The 21,700-nt window shown below is 69.6% G+C and overlaps 4 protein-coding genes across 4 annotated transcripts in view; 3 read left to right on the top strand and 1 right to left on the bottom strand.

The window, feature by feature from the left end:
* CHLNCDRAFT_133694 (hypothetical protein) overlaps positions 1-2,427 on the top strand; it is a gene marked incomplete at both ends in the record, with an annotated part of 3,017 nt that extends 590 nt beyond the window's left edge. The window contains 5 exons of the mRNA XM_005851907.1: positions 311-370; positions 568-661; positions 1,075-1,194; positions 1,444-1,589; positions 1,852-2,427. Of these exons, the coding sequence (XP_005851969.1) occupies positions 311-370; positions 568-661; positions 1,075-1,194; positions 1,444-1,589; positions 1,852-2,427 (996 nt within the window). The remainder of the gene's footprint in view (positions 1-310; positions 371-567; positions 662-1,074; positions 1,195-1,443; positions 1,590-1,851) is intronic.
* A 1,198-nt stretch (positions 2,428-3,625) lies between these two features.
* CHLNCDRAFT_133695 (hypothetical protein) lies at positions 3,626-10,695 on the top strand (the record flags this gene model as incomplete). Its single annotated transcript, XM_005851908.1, has 20 exons — positions 3,626-3,713; positions 3,930-4,074; positions 4,302-4,466; positions 4,788-4,982; positions 5,149-5,310; positions 5,494-5,600; positions 5,802-5,882; positions 6,076-6,127; positions 6,316-6,739; positions 6,909-7,442; positions 7,677-7,749; positions 7,908-7,972; positions 8,438-8,512; positions 8,648-8,722; positions 8,965-9,078; positions 9,207-9,298; positions 9,445-9,531; positions 9,646-9,707; positions 9,847-9,910; positions 10,101-10,695. The coding sequence occupies 20 exons, from the start codon at positions 3,626-3,628 to the stop codon at positions 10,693-10,695; spliced, it is 3,255 nt and encodes a 1,084-aa protein (XP_005851970.1).
* Positions 10,696-11,660: 965 nt separating this feature from the next.
* Positions 11,661-12,946, bottom strand: CHLNCDRAFT_133696 (hypothetical protein; the record flags this gene model as incomplete). The annotated part of the gene is made up of 4 exons (XM_005852223.1): positions 11,661-11,823; positions 12,103-12,203; positions 12,357-12,406; positions 12,679-12,946. The coding sequence occupies 4 exons, from the start codon at positions 12,944-12,946 to the stop codon at positions 11,661-11,663; spliced, it is 582 nt and encodes a 193-aa protein (XP_005852285.1).
* A 660-nt stretch (positions 12,947-13,606) lies between these two features.
* CHLNCDRAFT_49746 (hypothetical protein) lies at positions 13,607-21,633 on the top strand (the record flags this gene model as incomplete). The annotated part of the gene is made up of 25 exons (XM_005851909.1): positions 13,607-13,778; positions 13,964-14,108; positions 14,348-14,449; positions 14,688-14,790; positions 15,060-15,121; positions 15,380-15,437; positions 15,883-16,001; positions 16,249-16,355; positions 16,571-16,625; positions 16,789-16,869; positions 17,081-17,214; positions 17,452-17,708; positions 17,970-18,085; positions 18,213-18,426; positions 18,634-18,718; positions 18,876-19,007; positions 19,210-19,274; positions 19,431-19,484; positions 19,688-19,786; positions 20,024-20,137; positions 20,378-20,469; positions 20,599-20,685; positions 20,849-20,910; positions 21,081-21,144; positions 21,381-21,633. The coding sequence occupies 25 exons, from the start codon at positions 13,607-13,609 to the stop codon at positions 21,631-21,633; spliced, it is 2,832 nt and encodes a 943-aa protein (XP_005851971.1).
* Positions 21,634-21,700: the final 67 nt, after the last annotated feature.

The raw sequence follows: 21,700 nt of genomic DNA on the forward strand, positions 1-21,700 counted from the left end.
AGGCCAAGCAGCCGGGACAAGACCATTGAAGTATTTGAAGCCATGTCCTCTGTAAACGTCCAGGTGGGCTGCTGCTGCAGATTTCAGCGGCGGCGCTACGCGGGCACCGCTCGCGCGCTTTGGTACAAACCCGCCGCAACGTGCCGCCGGCGCTGCCCCGGCATGCGCTGCACACAGCCTGCACCCATTCGGCCCTGCACCCAGCACAGCTGCCTGGCCTGGGCACCCCAGCGCCGGGTGTGCCCCCGCACGCCGCCCTTTGGTCTCCCTCCCAGGCCCTGCTCCCTGCCCCCGCCCTCTGCCCCTGCAGCCCAACACCTTTAGCTATAGCGCGCTCATCAGCGCACTGGCGCGCGCGGGGCGCTGGCAGGTGGGCGAGCGCCGAGCGGCAGGCACAGCCTGGCAGCGCCCCACAGCCACGCCACCCTGCCCGCTCCTCAGCTCCCCCCCGCCTGCCGTGCGGCCGAGCGGGCCAGCCACTGCCGCTGCGCTTGCTGTGCCGCATGTTGTGCCACCTGCTGTACTGCCTGTTGTACCGCATGCCTGTACCGCCTATCTGTACCGCAGGAGGCGGAGCGGTACTTCCAGGAGCTGGCAGCCAAGGCGCAGCGCCACCCCGACATGCAGCCCAACACCGTCACCTACGCAGCCCTCATCTCTGGTGCGCCCCATGCCCAGCCCTGCCTGTGTGTTTGCCTGCCTGTCTGACTGCCTGTCTGTTCTCTGCTGCTGCTGCTGCTCACGGTAGGGGGGCGGTGGTCGGGACACAGAGTGCCTGTACACCCATTTGGAGCAAGTGAATGCTACCGGCCCCCTCCTAAACCGCCACACCAGCGGGCTGCCGTCGCGGCGCCGGCTGGCTGGCAGCGGGTGTGGGGCGGGGGCGGGCCTCCTGTGGGCGAACGGCGCACGCCCGGCGCAGGGCAGCACGTGACTTTTGACCTTCAGCGGGCTCCTGCTCTGCATGCTGCAACGCTCAGAGCAACATCTGCCGCGCGCCGCCCGCCCACCTCCCTGCCTGCCGCACCTCACCGCTCCCCACCTCGCCTGCCGCCTGCCGCTGCTCGCCTGCAGCGTACGAGAAGGGCGGGCAGCTGGACCGGGCGCTGGCGGCGTTTGAGCGCCAGCTGGCGGCTGACGTGGCGCCAGACCTCATCACCTACTCATCCCTCATCACCGCCTGCGAGCGCGCGGGTGCGCCCGCGCCGCCAAAAGCTCTTGCTCGCTTGCGTGCGCGTGCAGCCTGGTTTCGGCAAGAACAGCTAGCTTGCAGCGCAGCCCTCCTCTGCAACTGCCACGCGTGTTGAGCGCGCATTGCTGCCCCGCTCTTCCTCCCGCTCCCTGCTCGGGCGTCCCGCCTTGGGGCTGCGGCCTTGCCTGCGTCGCCACGCCTCCCACCCTCCCCTGCTGCTGCGCCCGCCGCTACCTGCCCTCCCGCTGCAGGCAGCCTGGGCCAGGCGTCTTGCCTGCTGGACCAGCTGCACGGCTCGGGGCTGGTGGGCAACCACCAGCTGTACCATGGGCTGCTGTCGGCGTGCCAGGTGGCGGGGCGGTGGGAGCTGGCGGTGGAGGTGTTCCTGGGCATGCAGGTGGGCTGCTGGGGTGGTGGCCGGGTGGGCTGGGATGACTGGAGTGGTGGCTGGTGGCTGGGGGCTAGGATGGCTGGGCACCGTGCCTGCACATGGTTTTGGGATGCGGTTTTCCATCGGTCCAGGGCTGGTGCCGCCTGCCTGCGCCTCCCTCCCGCCACGCGCCTCGCTCCCGGCTGCTCGGCAGCCCCGTGCCCAGCCCGCCCACCCACCCAGTCCACCTGACCCACCCAACCCACCCTGCCCCCTCCCACCCCCGCAGTGCGCCACGATGCGCCCCACGGCGCACACCGTCGGCCTGCTGCTGGGCACGCTGTGCGAGGCGGGGCAGGCGGGCCACGCGCTGTGCCTGCTGTGCGAGGCGCTGCGGGGCCGCTACGAGCTGGGGCCCTCCGCCTACCACGCCGTACTGCAGCTGCTGGCGGGGCTGGGGGACTGGCGCGCGGCGCTGGGGGTGTACCGGGCCATGCAGCTGGTCAAGGCGGGGCCGGATGCCAGCTCAGCAGGGCTCATAGTCGCGGCCTGCATGCACGGCGGCAACCAGGCGCTGGCAGCGCAGCTGGCGGGGGAGTTTGTGGCGCAGGGCCTGCTGCAGCCGGCGCCGCCGCCGGGCGGCCCCACCAACGGCAGCGCCGCCGAGGCGCCCGCCGACGGCCCCGCCGCGCCCGCCGCGCACGCATCGCACCCGCAGCAGCAGCACCACCACCAGGCGCAGTACCGCCGCAGCGGCAGCAGCGGCAGCAGCGCCAGCACGGCGGCCGCCAGCGTGGGCGGCCTGGGCAGCACCTACTCAATCGCCAGCCCCAGGAGCAGCGCCACAGCCAGCCCCAAGGCGTGACCCCCCTGGAGTGCTTGCCGGCATCCGACCAAAGGCGTGGCGCGCCGGCCTGGATTTTTCGGCGCCCCTCGATGCTCGATACAGCGACCGGTGGCGGCCATGTGTCGTGGGGGGGCTTCCTGCAATTTTGCGCAGGCGGCGCGAACTGGAGCCCCCCCTGTTGCCCGCTAAATCTAGTGTTTGCCACCCCTGTCGCGGACCCCAAAGGTCCCGCCCTTGCCACAACCCATACCCGACATGCACGCACAGAACCCGGTGCAGCCCTGCTGCCTGTCTTGACGACGCCTCCCCTTCCTCTCTTCGCCTTGTCCTCCTCTCTGCCCTCCTCGCAGCCTTGCCTTTTCCGCGCGCGGCCTGCCTTTTCCCCGAGCGGCCCTGTCCTGTACCTGTCTCCTGTCTCCTCTTAGTGTTTTTCCCTCCCTCATCCTCTTTCTCTCTGTCCTCTTCCCCCGGCCCCCTCCCCAACCTTCCCTCCTCTCTCTCAGTTTTAAGGAGATGCCGCCAGACGCATGCCCATGCCCCGCGCCCAATCGTTGCCGAACTGCCACCTGCCGCCTGCGTGCGCGGGATGCCCGCTCTATGTTGTGCCCCAATCCATGCTTCCCCATATGCATACAAAACAAATAACTTGCCCTTGCCTTTGAACCCGACCACACCGCGCCATGCTTTGATCCTCTCATACCAATTGCTTGCTTCACATCCTACCGCCGCGGCGCCCTTCATGTGGCCGCCACCTTGGGGCGGGCTGACCTGTCGGTGACAGCCTGCCACTCGTGCCCTGCATCGACTCGATTAACACTCCACCACCGGTTGCCCTACCCAGGGCAGAGAACGAGGGGCCAGAGGCGCGGGTGCGACAGCAGGTTGGCTGCACTCGAGGCGTTGGTGGCTGGCAAACGCCTCGATTTGCGCCGCGTGCGTCTGCAAGCCCGATTGCAGCATCAGCCTCGCGCAAGGAGCACGCCCGGCCACCGATGCGGAAACCTCCCAACTTCTTGGCAGCACGATAGCATCCCACCTCTACCACAACGCACAGCAGCGTGTGCAGGTGAGTTAAAGCGGCCTGCAGCGCCGTGGGGCAGACCGCAGAGCCGACCCCGCCGGTGGCGGAGGGACTGTCGGCGGCCGTGGCGGCCGCCTCGCTCCGACTCCCCCATCTTTCGCTGCTGAGGGCCCTGGCTGCAGGGATTTGCAGTTGATGTACACAGTCGGATGGGCACTGGCGGCCTGGCTGCTCTGCGCAGCGGCGACCTGGGCGCAGGAAGGCATCGCTCCCGGCGCCGACGGTGAGCGCAGCGGCGGCAGGGCGGGGCGGGGCCAGGCGCCCAGGCGCCTCTGCGCCACCACCTCTGCGCACCCAGGCCTGCCGCAAGGCATCCGGCGGCTGCCGCTGCTGCCTCTCGGCTGCCTCTGCGCTTGCTGCGCTCCACCTCCCGCACTGCTGCGCTCCCGCATCACTCACCCTGCCTCGCCGCCTCCCTGCCGCCGCCGCCGCCCGCCAGAAGCGGCCCTGCTGGCGCTGCGCGGCTCCATAACCAACTGGCCAGCCTTTGCCGCCGCCAACGCCATCCGAGGCTGGGACAGCAGCCTGCCGCTGTGCCAGTGGACAGGCGTGGCCTGCACGCCGGCTGGGAGCGTGCAGAGCGTGTGAGCGCGGGCTGCCGGCGCGCCGGCGCGGCTGCCCTCATGAGCTGCCCTCACGAGCTCGTCAGGCGCAGCAGCCGGCCGCCCACGGCCGGTGCCGGCCACACGGTTTAGCGTGTGGAGGCTGCCGTGTGTGGGGCGCCTGCCGCCTCCCAGCCCGCTAAGCCCTCCGCCTGCCGGCACCGCTGCCTGATTACCTGCCTGCCTCCCAACTTTCTTGTTTCCCGCAGGTCTCTCCAGTGCGAGGGCTGCCCGGTGCAAGCGCAGGGCAGCCTGCCCGCCGCCCTGGCCGACCTCGCCGCAGCCACCACGCTCAACCTGCAGGGCAACGCGTTTGGCGGCGGGCTGCCTCGGGAGTGGGGCGCCCCCGGAGCGATGCAAGCGATGCAGAGCATGTGAGTGGGCTGTGCCGCCGGGCGCGCCCAGCAGCGGCCGCCAGCCCAGCCCAGCCCAGCCCAGCCCAGCCCAGCCCAGCCTGGTGTGCCTGCCGGCGGGCTGCCAGCCTGGCGACGTGCTCTAGCGTGGGCAGCCCTCCGCGCCAGCTACTGCCGCCGTGTCGGCCTCCGTGCATATATGCATGCGGGGTGCCGCTCCAACCAGGCGGCCCGCTCCGCGCGGGCTTGCTCGCTTGCCTGTCGTCCCTCCTCTCCTCCTCCTCCGGAGGATCGTCCTGCCCACCGGGAGAAGCGGCGCCCCCATGCCCGGCCCTGCTGCAGGTATCTAAATGACAACCAGCTGACCGGCAGCATCCCCGATAGCTGGGGCAGCCCCGGGGCCTTCCCCCAGCTGTCCCTGCTGCGAGCAGACGGCAACCGCCTCGGCGGCAGCCTGCCGGCCGGCTGGGGCGGCGGCGGCGGCGGCGGCGGCGGCGGCGCGGGCGGCAGCCAGAGCCTGCCCAACCTGCTGGTGCTGTGAGTGCCGCCGCTGCGCCCATGCGGCCGCTGCCCTTGCCGGCTCACGACGGCGAGCGCGCTGCGGGCGGCTGCCCCGGCCTGCCAGCCGCTGGCTGCGCTGCCTCCTGCTCCTCACACCCCGCCCCTCCGGCTGTCCTGCCCCCGCGCTCCCTCCCCTTTGCAGCCGCCTGTCCCGCAACCGCCTCAGCGGCGGGCTGCCCGAGGCGTGGGGCTCTGCGGGCGCCTTCCCTCGCCTGCAGATACTGTCCCTGCAGAACAACTCGCTCACCGGAGCGGTACCAGCTTCCTGGCAGGACCCAGGGGCCATGCAGTACCTGCAAGAGCTGTGAGCCTCATTTCCCTTACGTCTCCAGAAGGGCGCACGTGTTTGGAGGCTGCTCTGCTAAGATCTGCGGCTGCTCTGGTCTGGCAGCATCTCACCCCGCTAACAAGCGGGGTGAGCTAACAGACTGGCAGCATCATGCCAGGCTGTGTGCTGCCCCGCCATCCCTCCCTGCTCTGCCTGCAGGTACCTGCAAGAGAACCAGCTGGCGGGGCAGCTGCCGAGCAGCTGGGGCACCGCCGCCAGCTGGCCCGTCCTGCGCTTCCTGTACCTCGACTCCAACCCGCTGACAGGTACTGGCGGTACCGCTGCCATGCTGGCATGCCATACATGCCATGTCACCAGGCCTGGCAGCGCTGCTGTCAGCAGTTTTAAAGGAGCCTCCTTGAAGGCAGCCTGCATCCATCAAAATTCAGCCATTTCGAGATGCTGCCTTCACTGCTGCTCCACCGCGGCCCTCTGCCGGCCTCCCCACGCTCCCCGGCTGCGCGCAGGCACGTTGCCGCCAGAGTGGGGAGAGCAGGGCTCCTTCCCGGCCCTCAAAGTGCTGGGGCTGAACGGCACGCTGCTGACAGGTGGGCCGCAGCAGCAGCAGCGCAGGCTGCGACAATGTTGCAGAGCAGGCAGCAAACAGCTGCCAGCCGCCAGGCTTGCAAGGCCTCCAAGTTGGAAGGGGCTGCTGCCCGCCGGGAGCCCCAGCAGCTCAGTAAAGCAGCTGGCAGCTTGCTTCAAGGCAGGGCACCCTGCCGCCGCATCCTGCCGCCGCAGGCACGCTGCCGCCACAGTGGGGAGCTGGCGGCTTTGCCGCGGCCGACGCGTTGTGAGTGGGGTGGGCCGTGCATGGCCCAGTTCGCGTCGCCAGCGCGTGCCAGCAACAGCGCTGCCTTGCCTGCACGGCCGCGCCTCATCTGCCTCCGCCCCCGCCCATGCATGCCGTCAAGATTATGATGCATGATACATAAGATGCCCCTCCTCACATCTGTCCCTCGCATTCCTCTGCCGCTGCAGCTGGCTGGAGCGCAATGATTTGAGCGGTACCGTGCCCGCCGCCTGGGCCGGCCTGGCCAGCCTCAGGCGCCTGGTGCTGCGCCCGGGCAACCCGCGGCTGTGCGGGCCTGTGCCCCCAGGCCTGCCCTTTGCCGTTTGCACAGATCAAGACGTCTCCTGCCTGAGGGAGCAGCCCACCCTGTTGGATGGCGAGTGTGCGGCAGCGGCAGCAGGCGGCGGCGTGCCGGCGCCGGCGCCAGCGGCGGCAGACGAGGGCAACAGCGGCGGCGGCGGGGTGTCTGCTGCAGCCATCGCGGCGCCCGTGGCGGCGGGAGCGGCCGTGCTGGCCGCCGCGGCCGCCTGGGCTGTGGCTCGGCGGCGGCGGCGGCGGCGGCGGGGTGGCGGGGCGGGGCAGGCGGCGGATGAGCGGGGGCTAGGCGGGATGGTGAGAGGTCCCCACGCCGGCCATCAGCTCGCTGGGTTTGTCCTTTCTATATCGTTTCTTTCTTTTTCCTCCCTCCCTTTCAGCCCCCAGCTGCTTGCAATTGACTGGAGCAGCAGGACAGGCTGAGCTTTCTCTCCCCTTCCCGCCCTGCCCCCGCCCTGCCCTGCAGGCTCATCCGTTTGATACAGAAGAGGGGCGGGCGGCCCTCACCTCCCCCTTTGCCGCTGGAGCCTTCCAGGCCGGCGCCGCCCGCAGCCACTCGGGCTCCTCCTGCCACCCGGCGCCACCCGCGGCCAGCGGCGGCCACAGTGCGGACGCCGCGCGGCAGCGCAGCGCCAGCCCCGCGCTGCGGCGGGGGCCCCACGACAGCGTGGGCACGAGGAGCAGCTCCATCTCAGGAGGCAGCAGCGCCCGCAGCTACCTGGCAGCCAAGTGTGCCCGCATAGAGACAAAGAGCATTGGCCTCTCGCCCAGCGGCGCATACCTGGCGGGGACGGCCGCAGGCGGCAGCAGCTCGGAGAGCACCGGCGGCGGCGGAGGCGCGGGCCGGGCGCCGGCCACGCCGCCGCCCGGCGGCGCCGGCGCGCTGGAGCTGCAGCCGGTGGCGGCGGCGGCGGCGGCGGCGGGGCTGAGCCCGTCTGAGGCTGAAGAGAGGGAGATGGTGGGGGCGATGCTGTCGCCGCAGGGGGGCAGCAGCGACCGGGTGAGTTGGGGGGCATCTCTGCTCTGCCGTTTTCACCGTTTTTCAGGGGACTGCTCTGCATGCTGCCGCCGCCGCCGCGTGCACCGCCAGTGGCCGGCCAGCCACGCTTCAGACCAGCTTCGGCGTGCATGGGTGGGCAGGCAGGGCATGGACTGCCCGATCGAGCCTGCATGGGCCCTCATGGTCTGGGCTCATCATATAGCACTCAGCATAGCACACCCGGCTGGCATGCAGACGTCTGCTGAGGAGGGCATGCCCAGCCCCTACCCCGAGCTGCCGTTCAGCGACTGGGAGATCAGCCCCGCGGGTGGGCGCGCCGCGACCAGCGCCTTGCTTTCTTTTCTGTCCAGCGCTGCCACAGGGGCTGGCGCAGCGGCTGCAGCAACAATTGCGACCATGTGTGTTCTGGCCATGCCGTCCTGCCTCTCACTCCCCTCATGTTGTCCAACCGCGCCCCTCCTGCAGAGATTGAGATTGTGAAGCGCCCAGACGGCTCCGACTGGTCGCTGGGCAGCGGCGGGTTTGGCAAGGTGGGGGCCGTTGCAACGCCAATTGGCTCCGGCTGCATGATGGTGCAGCCAGGCTGATGCAGATGCGGAGGCAGCCGGGCAGCGGGGTAGGCACCAGGCCAGGGCAGGCTGCGGCTGCCACCCGTGCCTGCCTACTTGACTGGCTGTCGTTAGCTGCCTGGCAGCTGCGCGGCAGATGCGCGGCAGCCCCATTTGCAAGCCCGTCAGCACCATGGCTGGCTGGCGCCATGCGGGCGACGCGCCTTGCACGCCTGGCCTAGCCAGCCATGGCGCTAGCAGGCTTGTGGACTGGGGGCGGCCGTGCAGCTGCCAGGGCATGCAGGCGCCGTGCCGGCGCTCTGAAGAGCTGTCTTCCTCTTTTCTTTGCCCATACCCACTGTGTGTGTGCGTGTGTGCGTGTGTCCGGTGTCCACATGTCCAGCTGACGTCCTGCCGCCCAGCCCCCGCCCTCCTCCTCTGCCACAGGTGTACAAGGCATTGCGGCACGGCGTGCAGCCGGTGGCGGTCAAGGTGCTGGCCACGCAGGGCGAGATGCGGCAGGTGGGTGGGACAGCAGCAGCCCGCTGCGCTTGCTGAGCTCGCCACATCTGGGGATTGCCCGCCGGGCCAGCCCGCACCGCAGCGCTGCTGGTGCCGCATGTGCCGCCTGTACCGCATGTGCCGCCTGTATCGCAGGTGGCACTGGCCGACTTTAGAAAGGAGATTGCCATTCTGAAGGCCTGCCGCGACGTCAACATCGTGCAGTTTGTGGTGGGTGTGGGTAGGGCTAGCGCTGGTGTGCTGGCTGATGGGTTGCAGGGCGAGCGGGAGGGTGGCGTGTGTGGGGGAACCGTCTGTCTGCGCGTTGGGGTGCCTGCCTGGCTGCCTGCGCTTGCTGTGCAGCCTGCTCGTCGGCACTGCCGGCCGGCGGCAGCAGGCTGTACAGGCTGTACATGTGCGGGGAGGAGCACCGCCCAACACGTTGGCTGCTGGATGGATGCCTGCCCATGCAGGGCGCCTGCCTGACGCCCGACCAGACCATGCTGGTGACAGAGTATATGGAGGGAGGCAACCTGTCCAGCAACATCGCTGCGGGGAGGGTGGGCTGGTACCGGCGCGGCAAAAAGGTGTGCTGGCTGCGATTGTTTACAGCCAGGGAGCGCGGCGCTGGCGCTGCGGCCGCCAGCTGGATGCTGAGGCGGTGCGTGCCCGCTGCCCTCCCTCCCTAACCTGCAATCGCCGCCTTCGCCGGCAGATTGCGCTGGACGTGGCACGCGGCCTCGTCTTCCTCCACTCCCGCCGCATCGTCCACTTCGACCTCAAGTCGCCAAACATACTGCTGACGCGGTGAGACGCGGCTGGGGCTGTCGGGTACATGTTGGGAGGAGCCTGGGGTGTGGCCACAGGGCCTGCGCCCTGAGCAGCTCTGCCGCTGGCGCTCCCACTGCCGTTTGGTGGCAGCGTGAAGAATGTACTGCCTGCATGTACTGCAGGGATGGTACTGCCAAGATAGGGGACGTGGGCATGGCCAGGATCATTGCGCGGGACTATGTGACCGGCGTGGTGGGCACGCTGGCCTGGTGAGCGGCGGTGGTGGCACGGCTGGCAACGGCGCAGGGGACGACAGGCTGGTGAGCCGATCAGCTCAGAAGCGAGTGTCCCCTCTTCTTGCCCCCCGTCCCGGCACCCCGCAGGTCTGCCCCCGAGATGCTGTGGGGCGAGCGGTGCACCGAGAGGGCAGACATCTATTCGTATGGTGGGGCTTTCTTTTCCTGCTTTCTTTTCCTGCTTTCTTGCTTCTGTCATTCCTTCGCTGGGCTGGCCAGAGGTGGACGGAGCACAGGTAGGTCCCGGGCGCCCACTCCTGCCATGCTGTGGTCGTGCTGTGCCTGCAGGCATCGTGCTGTGGGAGATCTGCTCCGGGGAGAAGCCGCTGCGGGGCCAGCTGCGCGACCTGCGGTACGCTGGGCGGGCCACGCTGTACAGCTGTACTGCTGCTATCGCACACGTGCCTCCTGACCTCCCGGCGCAGCCGCCGCCGCCCGCGGCGTATTGCCACCTTCCGGGCACGCTGAAACCCTGCCTCAAACCCTGCCTCAAGCGCACACCGCTGCTCCCGTTCCTCCCGCTGCTGCCTGCCGCCGTGCAGGGTGCCGCAGGAGTGCCCCAGCGGGGTGCGGGACCTGATTCTGGAGTGCCTGGAGACGCGCCCCTCCCGCCGCCCCTCTGCCTTCGAGCTGGTGCAGCGGCTGCAGGCGCTTCCCGGCGAGCCACCCAGCGGGGTGCGCCCCACGCCGTCGCCCTCGCAGCCCAGCTCGCAACCCACGCCCTCTGTGGCAGGCAGCTCTCCCTCCGCCTCCCGGCGGGCCGCCAACGCCTCTGCCGCTGCCCCGGGCCAAGAAGCAGCAGCAGCAGCGGCAGCAGCAGGCAGCGCCGAACCCAGCGGCACAGCCGGCGTGCGCTCGGCAGACGGCGCTCCCGCTGGCCGGGGAGCAGCGTCGGCAGCAGCGGGACGAGGAGGGGCCGGTGCTTCTGCCGCTGCGCTAGCGCTTCGGGTGCTGGGGATGCGGTCCCGCTCTCTGGACCTGTCGCCTCTGTCAGACACAGCGGCAGCCCGCCTGCAGCAGTGGCGGGAGGGCCAGCCTGGCGCCGCCGAGGCAGCTGCGGGGGCTGCCGCCGCGGAGGCGCAGCGGCGCCGGGATCAGGGCCGCTCCGGAGGCAGCGGCGTGCGGCGCAGCTTCTAGGGCTGCAGCGCTGCCACGGCGAAGCGGTCTCCCGCACCCAACCAGAGCCGGTCCCTTGCAACGAGCTGACGCGGTCCCTCGCAGCCAACCAGCCACCTGGCCGAGCTAATGAATCGACGGTGTGTGTGCTGTTGTTGCCACCTGAAGGACTGTGGTGGTTCGTCACATTGTGTGTAGCTGCTTGCGTGTCATGTTTTGTGTGTGCGTATCTTTCGATAATAAGCCAATCCACCTTTCTCTCTCTGCAAGCAGCCCCTCTCTTTCTTCCTCGCCATCCTTCCGCGTGCTCGCGCCCCGCCCCCCACCCCAGCACTTGCGCTGCTCTGCAGACCAGCCCACCTCCCTCTGCAAGCAGTTGATGGCATGCTTTGATTGCTTATTTGCTGCCAAACATAGGGCAGGCGCATGCTGCCCCGCCCTTTGGCCCTGCCCACCCCTTCGGTTAATGCACCCGCTGCAGGTGCCCACTTGTCTCCCCAACCTTTTGCTATTCTGCCGTCCTTGATCCACCCCCTCCTTTCATCTGATCCGCCCCCGCCTTTCATCCAGGACCCCTTTACACTGCAGCTGCTGATATGCAGCGGTATGCAGCGCATCCTTTCTTCCTTCCCTTCCAGGTATGAATCATGTGGCATAGCAATGCAAGAGCTAGCGACACCGCGCTGGTGCCGTGGAATGAAATGCGGCCGGGGGGGCAAGGCCAGGGGTGGGAGAGCAGCCGATGTGGCCTGAATCAAACAGGGCCGGCCGGCAGCTTCGGCGCTGCTGGTTGGCAATTGCTGGCGGGCTTGTGCAAAAAGGGGTGGTTCTGAGCTTGCGTCCGCTGGCAGCCGGCAGCTGAACCTGGCAGCGGCTGCAGCGGCAGCGGTGCAGCTGGGGAGCTCCTCACTGCTGCGCACCAGGCGGCCGGGCACCAGGCGGGCTCGGCTGGGCGCCAGCTGGAGGCGCCAGCTGGAGGCCCCGGCTCAGCCGCCGGCGCCGGTGCCGGCGTTGACGGCGGCCACGTCGATCACCTCTCCCGGCTGGCAGGGCGGGAAATCGAAGCCGCAGGCCTGCGCCAGGATGGCGGTGGCGCCCTCAAAGTAGGCGGGGTCGAAGCCGCCGATGGGCAGCAGCTGCTGGTAGCCCCTGCAGCAGGGTGGGGGTGGGGCGGCACGCCGGTCAACAGCCGCGGCGCACGTTGCGACAACGCGGTGCTAGAAGCATTGGCGGCATGGCACGCCGTGGCCGGCTGGCCCCTGCACGGCAGCTGCTGCCGAGTGCGGGTGCGGGAGGAAGCACGCGCATGCGGGAGTGGCCCCAGATTGCCAGCCATGCTGCCAGGCTGGCAAAAGCAGGCAGGCGGGCGTGCATCCTGCGCATCCATGCAAAAGGCCAGCATATGCAGGCATGAATGCAGCGGCTCACGCGTCGCAGGGGCAGCGCCCGTCGGCGAAGGGCCTCAGCTCCTGGCAGCAGGTTCTGGAGGGCTGGGCGGCGGCCTTCATGTTGTTGATGGCGGTTTGCACCTGGGAAAGAAAGTACGAAAAGAAAGAGGTCTTGTGTCGCGAGTCCCGTTGCGGATATGCAGACTGTGAACACAAAAGGTAAGCGTGGGCCGAGGGGAAACCGGTGGGTTGTTTGCCCCAGACGCGTGCTCCACCGGCTGCCGGGGTGCCCACCTGCTCGGGGGTGGGCAGCTCCTCGGAGCCGCGCGGGAAGACCAGGGACACTGCGGGAGGGGAGGGGTTGGCAGGGCAGCGAGCCGGCAACGTTGCTGGCAGGGCGGTGATATGCACGGCGCGCGGGATGGAGGGTTGTGGCTGGATGCCCCGCAGTCGGATCGGCAGGCAGGCTGCGCCCGGCGCGGGCGGCGGGCGCGCCGGGCGCGGTGCCCGCCCGTCTCCCACTGGAGCCAGGCTGCTGCGGCGGCGGCGGCGGCGCCGCCGGCCGCCTCCCTTTGCCCCGTGGACCGTCCCGCAGCCCCCGCTATGAGCCGCTCACGTGTGTCACTCTCCACCGTGCAAGCCTGCCCTGCGCTGTTGGTGACCCTGATGCAGGCATCCACCTCAGCGCTGCCATACATGCTCTCAGGGGGCTGCTGCGCAGGCGCCTCGGCCGCGGGCGGCGGCTGCGGCGCGGCCGCGGCGGCGCTCTCGGCCGCCTGCGCCAGCCCGCGGGCCGCCGCCGCGGGCCGGACCGCCCCCGCGGCGGCCAGGGCCGCGGCCAGCAGCAGGAGAGGGCCCAGGGGTCGCTGAAGCAGCCGCAGCATGGGGCTGTACAAGGTTTGGCTGGGGTTGGCAGCCCCGTTGCAGTGCTGTGCTGGGCGGTCGGTGCCTGTGAGGATCGATGAGGCGAAGCGTCACGGTCAGGCCCGAAAACGGCAAAACACACAATGCTGGCTTCCACCCCAGGATGTGCTGCAGGAGGAAAGCAGGCCTGTGTCATGGCCATGTCACTGTTGCCCAACAACTTTGGTGTTTTCGGCAGCCCAGGGGGGGACCCCCCACCATTCCAGGCTCGCTGCACGCAGGGAGTGCGGGCCCTCGGAGGCCGCGGGCTGCCAAGGGATTCATTGAGTCGGCAGCTCTGCAGCGGCCTCCCTCGGTCCATGTGTGCAGCGCTGGACGATCTGCACCAGCAGCCAGAGCGGTAGGCTGTCCAGGCGAGGCCCCTGCCAGTCGGCTCAGGTGAGCCACAAGCAGCCTGTCAGACTGGGGCCCTGCTCGCTCAGGCTGCCTGTCGCTGGAGTAGCAGCTGCGCTGGGCGGCAGGCAGCTCTGCTGAGCAGCGCTGGCCACACGCGGCGGCCGCCGCCGCCCGCCGCGGCCGCCCGCGCGCCGACTGACCAAGTTGTTCCTGCGCGCCCGCTGCCTTGCAGGGCCAGGGGCACGGGCAGGCGCTCAAGCAGCGCAGAGGAGGGGCCGTGGGCCATGTGGCGGGCGCAGCTGCTGGTGGCTTGCCTGCTGGCGGCGGTCGACGCCGCGGGACGCACGGCCGCGCAGCCGTCCGGCGGCGGCGACGGCAGCGGCGGGCCTCCCAGCGGCAGGGGCAGCCAGGCAGCCACCGGAGAGTGGGCTGCCGTGGGCAGCAGGCAAATGGACGGTGAGCAGGCTGCCTCGCAGGGCTGCCGCAGCTGCCCTCTGCCCCACAACCGCAAGCAGCCACCGTCCCTGCACACCATTCCTGCACACCGCCTCCCCGCGCGCGTCCCACCTGCCGCCGCGCCCCGGCCGAAGCACCCACCTGCGCCGCCGCCGCCGCCGCCGCCGCCGCCTTCCGCCCTGCAGTACAGAGCCTTTTGTACCTGCGCAACGCCGTGGACAACTGGGGCGAGTTCTCGGCGGCCAATGAGTTCAGAGGGTGGGACGCCTCCACGCCGCCCTGCTCCTGGAGCGGCGTCACCTGCAGCGACGACGGCACCATCCTTACGCTGTGAGCCGACCCCGCATGGTGGCGCCTCCCTCCCCTCTCCCCCTTTGCCCATGAGCTCCCAAGCTTTCGTACAAAGGGAGACGGGGGGCACCTCGCCGCCGCCACCGCCGGGCCACGCTGGCCGCCCCCTGCGCAGCTGGCACCCCTCTGCTGCTTGATCTCATGCGCTGCCAAGCCGCGACCACTGCCCACCGTTGCCGTACATGCGTCGAGCGCTCCCCCTCCCCTCCCTGCTGCAGCTCCTGGCAGTGCCGGGCGTGCGAGGTGCGGGCGGTGGGCACGCTGCCTGCGGAGCTGGGCGCCATGCGCACGCTCGCCACCCTCGACCTGCAGAGCAACAGGTGTGGCGCGCATCGGCACCCTACCCCCGCATGCCGCGTCCAGCTGGCAGTGTGCTGGTCTGTTGGTACATGGCTGGCTGGCTGGCGCGGAGCTCTTTGCCCATCAGCATCATCTCTCCCCGGGCATGCCACCCCCTGCTCCACTCCCTGCGGCTCCACTCCCTCCCCACTTGCACAGCTGCCACTGCCGCCGCCACCGCCGGCAGCTTACCCACACACCCGCCCACCCCGCCCGCAGGTTTTACGGCAGCCTGCCGCGGCTGTGGGGCGAGGTGGACACGTGGCCGGCACTACAGAACCTGTACCTCAACGACAACAACCTCAGCGGCAGCCTGCCCCCGGTGAGCCTGCACCCAGCCCGCTTCCACACTTCACGCGGCTATCTTTCTTTCCAGTTTTCTGTTTTCTCTCTGAGTGCTGCTTGCCGTCAGGGCTGGCGGCGCTGCACAGTCAGCCGGGGCTGCTACCTGGTCAGCGCCAGCGCCCGGCATCGGGCGTCGGCGCTGCTCGCCGGTGGCAGTCGTCTGCTGTCCCCGTGGCAAGGAACACCTGTTTCCAGCGCCCGCCTGCCCCCTCCACCGGTGGTACCCTCGCCGCCCTCCTGCCGCAGAAGTGGGGAGACCCCGGCTCGCTGCCCAGCCTGCTGCAGCTGCGCGCCGACAGCAACCGCCTGTGAGTGGCGCCGCTGCCGCCGCTGCCGCCGCTGCCGACTGCTTCCTGCTGCCGCCGCCAACTGCCTGCTGGCGGCTGCCTGCTGCCAAGTGCCTGCTGCCTGCTGCCGACTGTCGTGGCGGCTGCTGGGCGGGGCTGTGAGCGACGGCTGGCGCCTTAGCAGCCGCATGTGTGCGTGCCCCTTTGCACAATGCGCATGCCTGCCACCTTTCACCTCTCTTGAGTGGCACCTGCCCTCTCCCGTGTGTGTGCTTGCAGCACGGGCACGCTACCCCAGGAGTGGGGCATCCAGGAGACGTCCATGCGGGAGCTGGGAGTACTGTGAGCCTGCCGCAGCGGCGGCAGCAGACGCAGCCGTTGCTCCTGCGCCATTCCCGCGCGTCTCGCTGCCGCCAGCAACCCGGCCTGCACCCCTCTGCGCTGCTGCCAGGCTGCCTGCCATGCCTCATTTGCCGCCGCTGCCTTACAGTGCGTGCCGCGCTGGCGTGCGCCTCCTGCAGCCGCCTGTCCAACAACAGCTTCAACGGCACGCTGCCGGAGCAGGCGCGCCGCCGCCGCCGCTGCAGGCCGCTCCATAGCCAAGCCGGCCCGGCGCGGCTGCCCTGGCCTGCTCACTCGCCTGCATTGCTGCTACGGCTGGGGCATGATTTGCCTGCCTGCCGCCTGCCTCCTCAAGCTTGCTGCGTGCCGAGCCTTCCCTCTACCCATCCTGCCGCCGCATCCATCGGCTGCCGCTCCCCTCCTCAACCCTGTCCACGCAGTGGGGCACCCCCGGCGCCTTCCCTCAGCTGTCGGTGCTGGCGCTGGACGCTAACCGCCTCACCGGCACGCTGCCAGACATCTGGGGCGCCTCGGCCGCCATGAACTTTCTTCAGGAGCTGTGAGTGCAGGGTGGGGCTGGAGGGTAGGGTGGGGGTGAACGGCTGACTGGTGGCAGCCCCTGGCACTCAGGGGCGGTATGTGCTGCCTGAGAGCGCCTGCAAGGGCGCAGCGCTGGTGCACACCCACGCTGGTCCTCACAGCTGGCCAGCAGTGTGCTTCCATGCAGCCGCCTAGCTGACACGCTCCCTGCCTGCCTGACCTGCCTGCCTCCTTAACTCCTGCCCTGCCCGCTTGCCTGCCTGCAGGTACCTTCAGAAGAATGAGATGAGCGGCGGGCTGCCCGCCAGCTGGGGCGCCCACCACGGCATGCCGCGCCTGCGCTTCTTCTTTGCGGCGAACAACCCGCTGGGAGGTGGGTGGGCGCCGCCGGCGGTGCTGGTTGGCTGGCTGGCTGGCTGGCTGCTGGCAGGCGCCAGCTGGCGGGAGGTTCCGTTCTGCGCTGCAGCCGGCACGCCATGGCGTGTGGCGGACGCCTGGCGGGCCTGCCAGAAGAGGTGCCCGCTGTGCTCCCCAGGCAAGCCTGCCACACCTGCCCGCTTCCCATTGCTTACTATGTGTGGTGTGCAGGCACTCTGCCTGCGTCGTGGGGCCAGAACGGATCCTTCCCGGAGCTCAAGACGCTGTGAGTGGCGGGCCTGCCGTCGGCAGCTGCCGCCGTCTCGAGTCGCTCTCGAGTCAGGTGTCAGCTTCCTTGAAGCCACCAGGGGACCCGTGCCGCGTCGGTTTGCTGCACTGCACATGTCTGTCTGAGTCGCTGCGCTGGGCCTTGTACCGCCGTACCGCAGGGATCTCAACGCCACCATGCTGTACGGCACGCTGCCGCCGCAGTGGGGCGACCCTCGGGTCATGCCCACCCTGGACGCCATGTGAGCCGCCCGCGCTTTCTTCCCATTCTTTCTTTCTTGTCCTCCTTTCTTGCTTGAGCCGTCCGCCGCTGGGGGTGCCACCGCTCCTTTCCTTTCCGCTTGCCTACCAGGGGCGTTCTTTCCGCGAAGCCATGGCCGCCGCCCTGGCTGCCAGCCGCGCCCCCCCACCCGCCGTTACGTGCCGTCCCCGCCTGCCTGGCCCGCCTGCCAGGCGCCTTCAAAACAACGACCTCTCCGGCTCCATACCTCCCGAGTGGCGCGGCTTCACCGCCCTCTCCCGGCTGATCATCCGGCCGGGCAACCCGCGGCTGTGCGGCCCGCCGCCGCCGGGCCTGCCTTACTCACGTGAGGCGCCTTCGGGGCCTGGACCCACCAGCAGGCTGATGCTCGAGGCAGCGAGACTGCGGCTGCCTGCCTGGCAGTGCCTCCTGCTGGACAGCAGAGCACTGCCCTGCTGGGCAGCTGGCCCACCCCTGGCCTTCGCCTGCCTGCTCTACGTGCGTCCCCCGGAGGCCGCATGCATGCACACGTATCTATGTGTGTCTCTGAGTGTGTCCCTCCACCTCCCCCTACTGCTTGCAGTGTGTGACGACAGGGACCTCACCTGCCTGCGGGTGCCAGTAGAGCTCAACGCCACCTGCGGCCCCATCCTGGCCCCGCCGCCAGCCCCTGCGCCGGAACCGCCGCCGGCTTCTGCCGCCACCAACGCCGCGCCAGCAGTAGCAGCAAGCGGGGACGTGACCGCTTTGCAGGAAGCGACCACGCAAGCCGCCGCGCCACAGCCTGGCGACGACAGTGGCGGCGACGGCGGCAAAGTGGGGGCTATCGTAGGAGGCGTGGTGGGCGGCGTGGTGGCTGCGGCGGCCGCGGCAGCGCTTGCGGTCTGGGCGCTGGCGCGGCGGCGGCGGCGCCGGCAGGAGAGGCAGCGGCAGGAGCAGCTGAAGCCCTCTGTGCGGCCTTTCATTGCTGAGGCAAGTGGACCAGGGCTGGCAACTGCTAGCCTCGGCAGCTGCACTGCAGCTCGAAGTGGAAGCTGTGTGGAAGCTGCCTTTGGCCTACGCCTGGCTGATATGCCAGTGTGTGCCCTGAGCGGCTTGCAGGAAGAGGAGATGGAGAGGGGCGGCCCAGGCGGCGGCTCCGGAGCCACCAACGGCGCCGGGCCGCTGCCGCCCTCGCCGTTTGCCGTTGTCGCGGAGCCAGTGCGTGCAGCCTACAGGTGCCGGCCAGGCCGGCCCTGCTGCCTGCCTGCTCGCCTAATAGAAGCAAGACTTTAATGGCATTAAGGCCCGAGTGCAGCGTTGCCTGACAGCGTGCCTGGCTTGCTTGCTGCTTCCTCCCCGCAGTACCTCCCACAGCAGCCGTACCGCAGCCTCGCCCGCCCCCGCCAGCAGCATCCGCACGCCGCCGCCGCCCGAGCGCCGCCCCAGCCGCCTGGCCAGCCTGATGCAGGGCAGCGGCCTGCTGCCCAGCAGCAGCGGCAGCCTGCTGTACCGCTGGTGCAGCGACTCCCGTACCGCCTCCCTGGAGCTGCCGCCCACGTCGCGGACGGAGGCGGAGGTTGGCAGGGGAGGGGCTGCTGCTGTGCTGTGCTGCGTGCCTGTGCCGGCCTGCCCACAATCGAGCAGCAGCCTCAACTTGGGGCTGGCCCTCAGCGGGTGTTGACTTGCAGGGCACGGCTGCGCAGACCTGGTGGTGCCGATGGCAGTGGCGTCCGCCTTAAAGGCTGAAGCTTGAGCTGCGCCCCCTCCCATGCTTGCCCTGCAGGCTGCGGGCGGCGGCATGCAAGTGATGGCACAGATTGCTGAGGAGGGGCAGGGCGGGTCGTTTGGGCACAAGCAGGCGCCGCCCGGTGCGCCCAGCCAGCCTGTTTGTTTCAAACACGCAACGGGGAGCGGTGCCGTCGGCAGCCAGAAAAAGGGAAAGCCTCGGGCTGGGGGTCTGGCGCGAGCGACTGATCTGTTGCTCAAACCGTCGTCGCACCTGCCTGGCTGCCTGCCTGCCTGCAGAGGAGGAGCGCCCGCCCAGCAGCCCGCTGGGCAGCGCCAGCACGCGCGCCAGCGGCAGCGCCAGCGGACGCCCCATCACCCGCTTCCTGTCGCAGTCGCTGCCCTGGAGCGACTGGGAGATCAGGCCTGAGGGTGAGAGAGCCCTGGGTGTGGGGTGGGGTGGGTGGCAGGAGGAGCAGCGCTGCTGTGGGGAAGGCTCTCTGGATCCGCCGTGCTGTGCTGGCTGCCGCTCCACCGCACGCCGCCGCCATCAGGCTTGAGCTCGTCCCACGGCGACTATGGTATGCCCCTGGGCCAACGAATGGCCGACATCCCCTCCCTGCCCACCGCGCAGAGATCGAGATAGCCAAGCGCCCCGACGGCTCCGACTGGCTGCTGGGCAGCGGCGGGTTTGGCAAGGTGGGGCGCAGCCGGGCGGACGGGGAGCGGGCGGCAGCACCCGGTGCATGCTACATCGGGCAGCGATGGATACCAGGCACACACACTGACAGTGCGTGCTCAGCTGGCCTTAGGCTTACGAATCCAGCCCCCGCCCGCCCTCCTCCTCTGCCACAGGTGTACAAGGCGCTGCGGCACGGCGTGCAGCCGGTGGCGGTCAAGATAATCCCGGTGAGACGCCGAGCTGGCGCTGAGCTGGCCTCTGGCACTGAGCTGGCGGTGGCGATTGGCATGCTCCGGCTGCCCTCCTCTCCAGCCGCCTGCCATCTTTCCTGCTTCCTGTTCCCAGATGGCCCTTGGGGTGTGGGATGCTGAGAAGCAGTGCTGCCCGACCCACCCCACCGCTCTCCCTGCTGCCCCCGCCGCATGCGCAGGTGCTGGGCGACATGCAGCACCCGGCGGCGCTGGCGGAGGCGCGCCAGGAGATTGCCATCCTGCGGGCCTGCCGGGACGTCAACATCGTGCAGTTTGTGGTGGGCGCATGCGCCCCGCCCTGTGCCAGTGTCCTGCTCCACATGCCTGCCTGTCTGTAGATACTCTGTCTGTCACACCCGTAAGGAGCACGTGAATGCTTTGTGCCCAGCCGTGGCGCTGCAGCTAGAATGGATTGAGGAATGCCGGGTGGCTGGGTTGTGCACGCCGCTAGAGTGTGCCCGCCCGGCTCCCGCTGCGTCCAACCACCTGCCCTTGCATCGGTGCTGCGGCCGCAGGGCGCCTACCTCACCCCCGACCAGACCATGCTGGTGACGGAGTATATGGAGGGAGGGGACCTGCTGCACAACATCGCGGCGGGGAGGGTCACGTGGTACCGGCGCGGCAAAAAGGTGCGGGTTTGGAGGCTGGGCGGGGGAGCCTGTTGGAGCAAGCCTGCTTGTTTGCTTGCTTGCTTGTGTGGGCTTGCAGTCTGGTTTCAGCAAGAAACAGATTGCAGCACAGCCTCTGCTGTTCGAACCATGGTCCCCTCCCAATTCCCCATCGCCCTCCCTTCACCGCGTGCTGCCACCACTGCCTCCTCTCGCCCTGCCCACCCCGCGCCCCGTGCCTCTCCCCCTCCCCTCCCCCAGATTGTGCTGGACGTGGCACGCGGCCTCGTCTTCCTCCACTCCCGCCGCGTCGTGCACTTCGACCTCAAGTCGCCAAACATACTGCTGGCGCGGTGAGGCGCGGCGGCGGCCGCTGTGGGGGCCTGCCCGGCGCCCGCCACGCCTGCCTGCGCCTGCGCCGCCCGCCCAACGCCCCACCCGGCTGCCAAGTCGGCCTGGTCTGCTGCCTGCCTGTACCGCAGGGATGGCACCGCCAAGATTGCCGACGTGGGCATGGCCAAAATTATGAACCGGGACTACGTGACAGGGGTGGTGTCCACGCTGGCATGGTGGGTGGCGGCGGTGGCTCCAGTTTCAGCAGGTTCCCACAGGTTCAGCAGGTTGTACCCTCTCCCCCTCGATCATATCACACTGTGTCTAAACTGCCGCTCGTCCTGCCTTCACACGCCACCCACCGCGCCGCGCCGCTGTCCCCGCTCCGGCACCCCGCAGGTCCGCCCCCGAGATGCTGTGGGGCATCAAGTGCACCGAGAAGGCAGACATCTACTCGTACGGTGGGGCCTTCTTTTCCTGCTTTCTTTATATACCGGAGCCCAGCGTTGGGCTCCCTGACAGCCTGCCCAGCCAGAGCGGCGCGTACGGCTGCCGCCTGGGCTAGCAGCAGTTGCCATGCCATGCCATGCTGCCATGCTGTGGTCATGCTGTGCTCCCTCTGTGCCTGCAGGCATCGTGCTTTGGGAGATCTGCGCCGGGCAGGCCCCCGAGCGAGGCCGTCTGCGCGACCTGCGGTGCGCCGCTGTGCCACGCTGTGCCGCGCTGTGGTCGGCCTGCTGTGGGGCCCTGCCCGCCGCCGCTGCTCTGCGTGCGACGGCGGCCAGACTCCGTTGTTAGGATCAGAGAATGAGGACATTGCATAAGGAGGACTCTGTGTGAGAGTGAGCATGCCAGGCTGCGTCGTCAGGAGGGGCTCAAGGCCCGTGATCGATCTGGGCTGCTCCTCCCGCCGCTGCCTGCTGCTGCGCAGGGTTCCCGAGGAGTGCCCCGAAGAGGTGCGGCAGCTGATCCTGGAGTGCCTGGACTCGCGCCCCTCGCTGCGCCCCTCCGCCCTGCAGCTCGTGGAGAGGCTCGCCGCGGTGCCAGCGGGCCCCGCGCCGCCCCAGCCGCGCCGCTCGGCAGACGTCGTGCAGCGGCGCGGCGGGCGGCAGGCGGGGGCGGCGGATGCGGCGGGAGCGGGAGCGCCCGTGGCGGCGGAGCCAGCTGGGGCGCCGGTCGCATGATGGCCGCAGCGCTGCGGGGCGGACCCAGCATGAGCTGCCGCGGTATAGGAAAGAATTCTGCTTGGAA

This window comes from Chlorella variabilis, assembly GCF_000147415.1.
Source record: "Chlorella variabilis unplaced genomic scaffold CHLNCscaffold_1, whole genome shotgun sequence".
In the NCBI taxonomy this organism is placed as follows: Eukaryota; Viridiplantae; Chlorophyta; class Trebouxiophyceae; order Chlorellales; family Chlorellaceae; genus Chlorella; species Chlorella variabilis.